Source organism: Alnus glutinosa, chromosome 13 (assembly GCF_958979055.1).
Source record: "Alnus glutinosa chromosome 13, dhAlnGlut1.1, whole genome shotgun sequence".
Taxonomy (NCBI): Eukaryota; Viridiplantae; Streptophyta; class Magnoliopsida; order Fagales; family Betulaceae; genus Alnus; species Alnus glutinosa.
The window spans coordinates 23,640,816-23,652,048 of NC_084898.1; the positions used below are offsets into that span (position 1 = coordinate 23,640,816).

Genomic DNA, 11,233 nt, shown 5'->3' on the forward strand with positions numbered 1-11,233 from the left:
TTATGGGCTCCTCAATGGATCAAGTTCATTTTGTACAAAAATGAAATATGCCCCTAATTATCATTTGATACAAAGAAACCATTTGTGAAAAATAAAAATAAAAATAAAAATAAAAAGATTATTCCATCCAAAAATCATGTAATTAACTAATTATATATCTTAACATTCTTCTTTTCTCTTCAGCTTCCCTCCTATCTAGGGGAGGTTTAATTGCCTCACCTACTTAACTTTTCTCAACTCTTTTCTACTTCCACTTTCTTTTGGCCTTATATGTAAGGGAATTTTTTTCTTTCTTTCTTGGCACATATTTGTTAAAATAATGCTATTTAGTAAATTGTTATATATACAATTAGAATAACGTAATAGTGAAAATCAATATTTGAATTAGTGGAAGCTTGTAAAAAGAAAAATCAATAATTAATTTTTATTGTTATATCATTCAAATCTTATGAGAGTCGTATGACAATCTACTAAATAACATTTATCATATTTTTTAATCTGTCCATGTCAAACTAATTACCCAATTAGAGACAACGAGGATATAAGAGAGGGATCCTATACTGTTGAGCAATGCACCTTCCCACTCCCGGCCACCTTAAAATTAAAAGGTGGAAGATCACTTTCTATTTTTTTCACAGTCCAAACAAATTGAGACATTAAAAAAAAAAAAAAAAGGTGATGATTTGGCATGTGGATGTCCCTATTTTATTCCTCTAAATCTCCACCGTCCATTCCACTCCCCCCTCGCTCTATTTATACCTCCTCCTCACTTCTTTTTTCGTCCCAACCTCAACCTCTTCTTTGACAATCCACATTCCTCTCTGCTCACATCCCCAGCAACTTCAAGATCGATCATCAATGGCCTGCTTAGAGATGAGTAAAGAGGTGAGTGAAATTACTTCCTCTGTTTTACTCACTCTGTTTCTCCAAGCACCTTTTATATATACCATTGCATGTCATATATTTTTCTCTAAATTTTGTTGTTTTATACAAAAAGAATGTAATGATAATAATAACATGGATTTACTAATTTTTTCGAGAATTTGCAGGTTAAGTTCAAAGAAGAGGAAGAAGCATGCACTCTTGATGGAAGTGTTGATTGGCATGGCCGCCCTGCGATCAGAGCAAAATCTGGACGATGGGTTGCTGGAATTATCATACTTTGTAAGCCTTTTTAACACATCGACTTTTAAAAAGAATCTTAAGAGACCAGGGAAAGAGTTTAATATATATATATATATATAAACAAGATTGCTTAGTTTATTTTTGTCTTTTCCAATTGTTTATAGGATATATTTCCCATTAATATAACCAGTTTCTGTGAAAATTAAAAACTTTTTCGATGATCCCATCTTATTAGAGAATCTTGATACATAGTTCATCTTCATAGAGTCACTTTCAAAGATCCTCTGCTTTTCCCGACCAGAGAGAAAAGGACCAGAATCCAACCTCCTACCACTGTGGGTGCCATTATCAGGCATATCTATCTTGTTTTCATCGCTTAATCCCAACGCAATTCAAGCCTATTACTCGCATATATACACGCTCTTGCATGCATACATAAACACAACATACATGTATACATAATCCATTTAGATAAGCAGTTACAAGAAGAACTTTGATAACTGATAAGAACCAAAGCCCACAAGAAGACAATCCTATAATTTATAAATGAAGTGTTTGGCACTGAAAACCCAACCAGGTGTCGCAGGTTGAGAACTAGACGACATGCCTCTCTCAGGCGCAGAGAGAGAGAGAGAGAGAGAGAGAGAGAGAGAGAGAGAAAGAGAGAAGGTGAGGAAAGCATGCATATGAAGTCAGACGTGTCTGACACGTAATCAGTTTCTTGATTTTGCATGACGTGGGTATTTTACACGTGGCACTTGTCACAAGCTTACATTAAAGAATGCATGAAGTGATAATAAAAGCCGAGCGCCGCTCCACCCCCCCACGTGAATTTAGCACCTCTTCCTAGCCATGTCTGATGTCTTCGTCTTTCTTTGTCCAAAAAAAGATATATTTTTTTTTTTAAAAAAAAAAAAGAATTCAAAACAAAAAGAAAAGAAATAGAGAAAGAAAAAAATTCAAAGGTAATATATAGAAGGTTGAGAAAGAAAGAGATCGAATAAGTAAGAATATTGGTGCTAATTATTCTGTGTGCTTGTGCACGTGTGAATAAGATCCTTATTCTTCGAAGAATATAAAAATTCGAACAATTTAAAAGATAATTAAAACAGCGAGATCCATATAGCTTAGAATCCAATAAGTCCAGAATAAGTAAGTTATGTAATCATTTTTCTTAAATTGATCAAATATATATATATATATATATATATATATATATATATATATATATATATATATATATATATATATATATATATATATATATATATATATATATATATATATATATTGTGTTTGCATTATGTTTTTTCTTTCATTAATTTCAGTCTTTTTTTAAAACATTTTTTGCTTTTTGTTCTAGTTTTTTTCTATCAATATGAAAAGTAAGCAATTATATGATTTAAATTATGCATGTTAATGTTAAAGTAATTTTACTTCACCCAATTTCTTTATTTTTATATTTTTGGCTGAAAATTTTAATTAGTGGTCTACAGCTTCAAACTAGTCGCAATCATTTGTATCATGAAGTTTGGTCATCATACATAATATTAGAAGACCAAAATTAATTATCTCTTTCATCTACATTAGAACTAATATTAAATTAATTTAATGTTTAAAATGTGATCTGGTCTTTTTTCTCCCTTCACACATACACATGACATGTCCCACTAACTAAGCTAATGATTAATGACGTGAAAATCACTTTCATAAAGTATTAATTAGTGGAATAGGATTAGAATTAAAAGATAAGGAAAAAAAAAAAACATTTTACTAATGCCATTTGGAACTGAAATAGTGGCCTCAAAGTCACTACTACAAAAGAACAAATGCTTTTTGCTTTATTGCTCAAGGCAATAAGGATCATTCTTTGGTGCTCTTTGTCACGCTTCTAATTAAAAGGAATGCCTACAGCCTTGAGATAGATAGATATATACCTCTTATATATGTACTTGTCAAGTTGCTAAAAAATAGCTTGAGTGCACATATCTGATGAATGATATGCTTATTATAGACGTTTTAGATCGAAGAGTTCCATTCATGCTAACAAGATAGACCAATTATTGGCAGTTCAATATTTTGATCTTGATTTACAAGTACTTGTAGTCACGCAATCTGTTTTTATGCTTTCTGAGAGGTTTGGCAACTGTTCTTACGAATCTTACTATATTTAGTGCCTAGGGTGAGCGTGGAAGTTACTTTGAGAATGAACTTTTGATATATATCCCCTATGTGGAGGATGATTTGATGGCTTAGCTAGCTTCCTTTCTTCTATCTGCAAAAGAACATAGCTAGGGTGGATATGTATATACTCCTGCTCCTTTCTTAACTTTTTATCAACAATTATTTATTTAAAAATAAGGTTAGAAACTACACTTTTATCTCACCATTATTATCACTCCATGATGACGTAATAGTGTTAATTAGACACTTAGATTAGCCCTTGTTTAAAATATAAATAAATAAGGATTAGCTATTTATTTGGTTCTGCTTAACGGTACTAATTTATTTTTACAAAAATTGGCAAACCCTCAAAATTCAATAATACCTAAGATTAATTCCCAGGAAAAAAGATTTTCTGAGCCCAATTTATTTTATTATAGGTTCAATTAGTTTTGAGCCCGTCTTAATTTAATTTGCCCATTTTATAAAGCAAACCAAGCATATATAAATATCTGTTTCTTTTCTAATGTTCACTTTGGCTTAAATTTCCCTAGAAAAAAGTAGGCTCTTAGTTTGTGTTATATATGCTAATTAATTGCTTGGTTCAATGATTGAACAGTGAACCAAGGTTTGGCTACCCTAGCATTTTTTGGGGTGGGAGTGAACCTGGTGCTGTTCCTGACAAGGGTCTTGCAGCAAAACAATGCTGATGCTGCTAACAGTGTGAGCAAATGGACTGGAACTGTCTACATCTTCTCTCTAGTTGGCGCTTTCCTCAGTGATTCCTACTGGGGAAGATACAAAACTTGTGCAATATTTCAGCTCATCTTTGTCATAGTAAGCTTCCTCAATTTTTAATTATTTTATTTTTTATTCAACTCCTGGACTAGAGCATATCACAAAGAGAATGAGTGAGAGTCTTCACATTCTCATAACTGTTTTGTTAGTTAAAAAAAATCATTCATGGAAAAAATATATGAGTCTTCACATTCTCATGGTACCTATGTGCATGCATTTCATGGCAGGGTTTGATATCACTATCACTATCATCATACCTCTTCTTGGTCAGACCTATAGGCTGTGGGGATGGAAAAACTCCATGTGGTACACATTCAACCATGGAGATGGGGTTATTTTACTTCTCCATCTACCTTGTTGCCCTGGGAAATGGAGGGTATCAGCCAAATATAGCTACATTTGGAGCTGATCAGTTTGATGAAGACGACAGCAAGGAAGGACACTCAAAGGTTGCCTTTTTTAGCTTCTTCTACCTGGCTTTAAACCTTGGTTCCCTCTTCTCCAACACCATATTGGTGTTCTTTGAGGACAAGGGGATGTGGGCTTTAGGATTTTGGGTATCCGCAGGATCTGCCTTTGCAGCATTGGTCTTGTTTCTTGTTGGGACGCCAAGGTACAGGCACTTCAAGCCAAATGGCAACCCTCTCTCCAGGTTTTGCCAGGTCATAGTTTCGGCGGCAAAGAAATGGAGGTTCGAGATGCCACCAAGTGCAGAGGGCTTGTTTGTTGTGGATGGAAGAGAGTCTTCCACAAATGGTTGTAGAAGGATACTCCACACCCATGGATTCAAGTAAGCATAAGAGAATGATCATTGGCATATAATTTAATCCATTTGGTTCATAATACTTGCCTGAAGATCCATCAAAGCAGGGAATGAGATATAGTTTAGCCCCATTATACCTTATTTTGGGCCAACTTGTTTTCCAATGTTCATGCTGGGAATCCTGATCTTGTTAAAGTAATATTTACAAAACAACCAACAAGTACTCAATCTCATTTTCATCTATATTCTATGTTGTAGGTTCTTGGACAGGGCAGCATTTATCACATCAAGGGATTTTGACGACAAGAACCAGAGCATTCATAACCCATGGCGTCTCTGCCCAATTACCCAAGTGGAAGAAGTTAAATGCATTCTGAGACTGCTCCCAATTTGGCTCTGCACCATAATCTACTCAGTGGTCTTCACACAAATGGCCTCCCTCTTTGTGGAGCAAGGTGCTGCCATGAAAACTAAGGTCTCAGGCTTCACAATCCCACCTGCAAGCATGTCTAGCTTTGACATACTCAGCGTGGCCCTTTTTATCTTCCTTTACAGGCGAGTTTTTGATCCGCTTGTGGGTAGAATTAAGAAATCTAATTCCAGGGGGATTACTGAGCTGCAGAGAATGGGCATTGGCCTTGTTATAGCAGTGATGGCAATGGTTTCAGCTGGAATAGTGGAGTGCTATAGACTAAAGTATGCAAAAAAAGACCGCTCGCATCGTGATGGTTCAAGCTCCTTAAGCATCCTTTGGCAAATTCCTCAGTATGCATTTATAGGAGCTTCTGAAGTTTTTATGTATGTGGGTCAATTGGAGTTCTTCAATGCACAGACACCAGATGGGTTAAAGAGCTTTGGAAGTGCACTTTGCATGACATCTATCTCTCTTGGGAACTATGTGAGCAGCTTGCTTGTGAGTGTGGTGATGAAGTTCTCCACTGAGGATAACCTGCCAGGATGGATCCCAGGAAATCTGAACAGAGGTCATTTAGACAGGTTTTTCTTCCTTTTAGCCGCCTTGACAACAGTAGATATGGTTGTCTACATTGCTTGTGCTAAGTGGTTCAAGTGTATCAAGATGGAGGGAAGATTTGAAGAGAATGACAAGGCAAATGACTTTACTGTATGATCCATCTGAAAAAGTACTTCAGCAAGACATTTTAAGGCCTGCAGTACCAGCTTATATGAATAAGAGTGGGAAGGGGGTAGCCACAAGCACTACATGTGCTCCTGCTTGAAGATAAATGGAGCAAGAGAAACTCATTTTCGTCCAAGTCTCTTACAGTTGCTTCTTGCTGTTTCCACACCAAACTCAATGAGTTTTTCTCTCCATGTTCTTGTAGCTATGTAGCTAGGTTACATAAGAGTTGGGTTTGAAGAGGTGGGTAACCTTTGGCTTAAGGCCTTCTAGTTCTACCAACATATTTCTCATTTGTTGGTCCCATTGCTACATGGGTGTAAGTGTAACATTTGCTTTCAGAAAGTACTTCTATTGTAAAAATGACTTGGCTCTCTGTAAACTGCAGAACATATCTGTGCATAGAGAGCTGCTCTTTGGACATTAATAAAAGCATCCCTTCCCTCCAAATCTGTGTTTCACATCTTCTAGTAGAAAACAATTAAATAAACTATAATGGCATCTTAATATGTGAGGGTTAAATATATATACATACATACATACATATATATACCTAGAACATACAATTAGTAACACACTCATATATTTTGACAAATCTAACCATTTATGCTCAGTAAAATACATTCGAAATTTTAAAAGATCTTAATCTGATGCAACGTTTGACGAAACGACTTGCAGAATTATGAGTCATCTTCAAGATTTAATTTGAGTATATATTTAAACGAAGGAATGATTCATTCTTTTGTGCTGGACATCATAGGAAGAAGGGTTGGAAAGGACTATTTGGCATTGCAATAAATCCTGGAGGGACTGATGCAAAGTATACAGAAGAAGATCTAACCATTACTGTCAAGCATTTCGTTTCATTCCTTTCCATGATAAGTTATTTTACAACAGTGCATATTTGAGGGAGAATTCTCTCACATTACTCATAATATGCCCGTATACACTCTTACGCCCTGTGTAAATAGGGTTGCGCGGTCGTTGCTGTTGACCTTGGGCAGGTAACGCGGTTTACCTGTGGCCACAGGCCCCACCCCCGTCAGCTAATTAATTGAAGTGCACTTAAACTGACATAGAGACAGATACCGCTTTCACTAAGTGAATCAGCGGGTGCGCTTCCATCTCGAGCTCCGGTACCGAGCTAAATCTCTGCGAATCTCTGCGGGTCTAGGGCCCAAAATAATAGTCTCCTCCACACACGTGCCCTTTTCCCAAAAATTTATATATAATCTCATAGAATTTCCTCACAAAACTTTCTCATTCTTTACTTGTATATCCAGGGGCAACGTGTTTGAGGGTTTTTTACTGAAAATCACGATTTCCAAAAATATTATTTTTACTCAATAATTTTTCACATCAAAACCAATTAAAAACAAATCCTTTATATAAACAAGATAATTTAATAATTTGAAATACTGAATCAAAAATAATCAAATCGAAATTTTACAAATAAATGAATAATTAAAGTAATATATAATAATTTGAGAAGGGGTAGAGGGTTCCCTTACGCAAATAAAGGAATAATTAAAGTAATATAATAATTTGAGAAGGGGTAGAGGTTTCCCTTACGCAAATAAAGGAATATTTAAAGTAATAAAATAATTTTTGAAGGGGTAGAGGTTTCCCTTACTTGGACTTTCTATTAGCATCGGGATCGAGCTTTTTACTCTCCTTGTATAGTTTATTGGTTTATTAACTAAGAATTTTCACTAGAAAATCCAGTGAAAACGATGAGTTCGGTCACGGAAAAGTCACCGGAAAATCGCCGGAAAAGTCGCCGGAAAGTCGCCGGAAAACTCTGCCGGAGACGGGTTTCTTTCTGTATTTTTTTTTCCTACTCTCATGATTTTCTCCCTTGTAATTCTCTCAATCTCACGGTCTCACACTCTCTTGTTCAGTATCTCTGCGTCTCTTGATTAAAAGAGAGCAAAGGAAGAACAACAAAGCAGGAGAAGGGAGAAGAGAGAAGAAGGAAGGAGTGTGGAAAACAAGGAGCCTTGCATGCTTATTTATAGGAGAATGAATGGTTAGGATCAAGTAGATAGGTTTTGATCCAATGGATGAGAATTGGTGCATCCAATGCAAGTGGGTTTCATCATCACTAAGGTAGTGCATTTGCATTATCATTAAAGAAAATGAAATTTAAGCCAACTCTCTCTCTCTCATTCATGATGGCTTGGCCACTAGGGAGATAGTGCACAAATTAGGAGAAGTGGGTGATGAGTTGACAATCAAAGGAAGTATTAAGTAATGCTATATAAATTTTCGTCCAAATAGAGACCAGCCTACTCCAAGCAACGTTTTGATGGTCAAAACTACTCCGATCGCTGTGAAATTTTGAGGGTAGATACATGACGTCAAGACGAACACTTTCTCTTTTTGGTCCAACTCAATCCGAGTTCGTTATGACTGAGTTTTGGTCAATCAAAGTTTCTGGTTTACTTTGACAAGTTAAAACAAGATATTGTTTAGACTACTTTCATTTTATGATTACTCTAGATTCTATTCTAGACATCTTTTATTCTTTCATCATGAGAGGAGGAGGGAATAAATGTAGTGGAATGTTGCACTAGGTGTTGAATCATTATATCTTCCACTATCATATTTAATCATCCAACTAGAATGATTAAACACACATTTATTAATGGTATTCTTATGGTATAAAAATAGGTCTTTCACATGTTGAGTTGGGTGGTGACTCATGTAATCATCATGATCATAGGAAGATAACATGTGATAGATGGGTTGGATTTGTGGATAGCAATTGAAATGGGTTGAATTCGAAATGGGCTCATTAATTATAACTTAACTGAATTTTCGTCCTATTCAGAGGTATAATTTTTCACGGATGTTTTCGGGTATCAAATAGAGTCCAAAAATTATGAAATTTGGAGGGTAGCTAGAGGACTTCAAGATGAGCGTCTCAGTTTTTGAATCGACCAAAACGGAGTTCGTTTGACTTTGGAATAACGAAAACAAGGTCAAACGAACTCCGTTTTGGTCGATTCAAAATTCTGAACGCTCATCTTGAAGTCCTCTAGCTCCCCTCCAAATTTCATGATGTTTGGACATCGTTAAGGCCATGAAAACATCCGTCAAAAACACAACCCCTGTTCTGGACGGAAATTCACATTATTCATTAATGGGTCATCTTTGAACTTAACCCAACCCATTCCAATTGCTATCCACAAATCCAACCCATCTATCACATGTTATCTTCCTATGATCATGATGATTACATGAGTCACCACCCAACTCAACATGTGAAAGACCTATTTTTATACCATAAGAATACCATTAATAAATGTGTGTTTAATCATTCTAGTTGGATGATTAAATATGATAGTGGAAGATATAATGATTCAACACCTAGTGCAACATTCCACTACATTTATTCCCTCCTCCTCTCATGATGAAAGAATAAAAGATGTCTATAATAGAATCTAGAGTAATCATAAAATGAAAGTAGTCTAAACAATATCTTGTTTTAACTTGTCAAAGTAAACCAGAAACTTTGATTGACCAAAACTCAGTCATAACGAACTCGGATTGAGTTGGACCAAAAAGAGAAAGTGTTCGTCTTGACGTCATGTATCTACCTTCAAAATTTCACAGCGATCGAAGTAGTTTTGACCATCAAAACGTTGCTTGGAGTAAGCTGGTCTCTATTTGGACGAAAATTCATATAGCATTATTTAATACTTCCTTTGATTGTCAACTCATCACCCACTTCTCCTAATTTGTGCACTATCTCCCTAGTGGCCAAGCCATCATGAATGAGAGAGAGAGAGTTGGCTTAAATTTCATTTTCTTTAATGATAATGCAAATGCACTACCTTAGTGATGATGAAACCCACTTGCATTGGATGCATCAATTCTCATCCATTGGATCAAAACCTATCTACTTGATCCTAACCATTCATTCTCCTATAAATAAGCATGCAAGGCTCCTTGTTTTCCACACTCCTTCCTTCTTCTCTCTTCTCCCTTCTCCTGCTTTGTTGTTCTTCCTTTGCTCTCTTTTAATCAAGAGACGCAGAGATACTGAACAAGAGAGTGTGAGACCGTGAGATTGAGAGAATTACAAGGGAGAAAATCATGAGAGTAAAAAAATAATAATAATAATAATAAAAAAAAAATACAGAAAGAAACCCGTCTCCGGCAGAGTTTTCCGGCGACTTTCCGGCGACTTTTCCGGTGATTTTCCGGCGATTTTCCCGTGACCGAACTCATCGTTTTCACTGGATTTTCTAGTGAAAATTCTTATTTAATAAACCAAGAAACTATACAAGGAGAGTAAAACTCGATCCCGATGCTAATGGGAAAATCTAAGTAAGGGAACCCTCTACCCCTTCTCAAATTATTATATTACTTTAATTATTCCTTTATTTGCGTAAGGGAAACCCTCTACCCCTTCTCAAATTATTATATTACTTTAATTATTCCTCTATTTGCAAAATTTTGATTTGATTATTTTTCGGTATTTCAAATTATTAAATTATTTTGTTTATATAAAGGATTTTGTTGGTTTTGATGTGAAAAGTATTGAGTAAAAATAATATCTTTGAAATCGTGATTTTGAGTAAAAAACCCTCCAACACGTTGCCCCTGGATATACAAGTAAATAATGAGAAAGTTTTGTGAGAAAACTCTTTGAGTTATATATAAAGGAGAAATTTTTGAGAAAAGGGCACGTGTGTGGAGGAGACTATTATTTTGGGCCCTAGACCCGCAGAGATTCGCAGAGATTTAGCTCGGTACCGTAGCTCGAGATGGAAGCGCACCCGCTGATTCACTTAGTGACAGCGGTATCCGTCTCTATGTCAGTCTAAGTGCACTTCAATTAATTAGCTGACGGGGGCAGGGCCTGAGGCCTCAGGTAAACCACGTTACCTGCCCGAGGTCAACAGCAACGACCGCACAACCCTATTTACACAGGGCATAAGAGTGTATACGGGCATATTATGAGTAATGATTATTTCCAAACATATATTATATCTTGTATATAAAAAGGAGTTTTTGACAAATGTTTTGGAGATTTATAAAAAGGAGTTTTTGACAAATGTTTTGGAGATTTATAAAAGGAGCTTTGACAATTGTTTTGAAGATTTTCAAAAGAATTTAACTCAACTGTTTTATGGTTGAGGATTCCTTACTGAGCATGTTTTTTTGTGCTCACCCCTTATTTTGTTTTTGTTTTCAGGTTATGAACAGAGAGACGTAGGTGGCCGGGATGGGATCTA

The 11,233-nt window shown here is 35.8% G+C and overlaps 1 protein-coding gene across 1 annotated transcript; it reads left to right on the forward strand.

Moving 5' to 3' along the window:
* Positions 1-789: 789 nt before the first annotated feature.
* Positions 790-6,437, forward strand: LOC133854129 (protein NRT1/ PTR FAMILY 7.3). Its single transcript, XM_062290175.1, has 5 exons — positions 790-885; positions 1,050-1,164; positions 3,908-4,125; positions 4,314-4,876; positions 5,108-6,437. Exons 1-5 carry the CDS (start codon positions 859-861, stop codon positions 5,976-5,978), a joined length of 1,794 nt encoding a protein of 597 aa, XP_062146159.1. The 5' UTR covers positions 790-858; the 3' UTR covers positions 5,979-6,437.
* Positions 6,438-11,233: the final 4,796 nt, after the last annotated feature.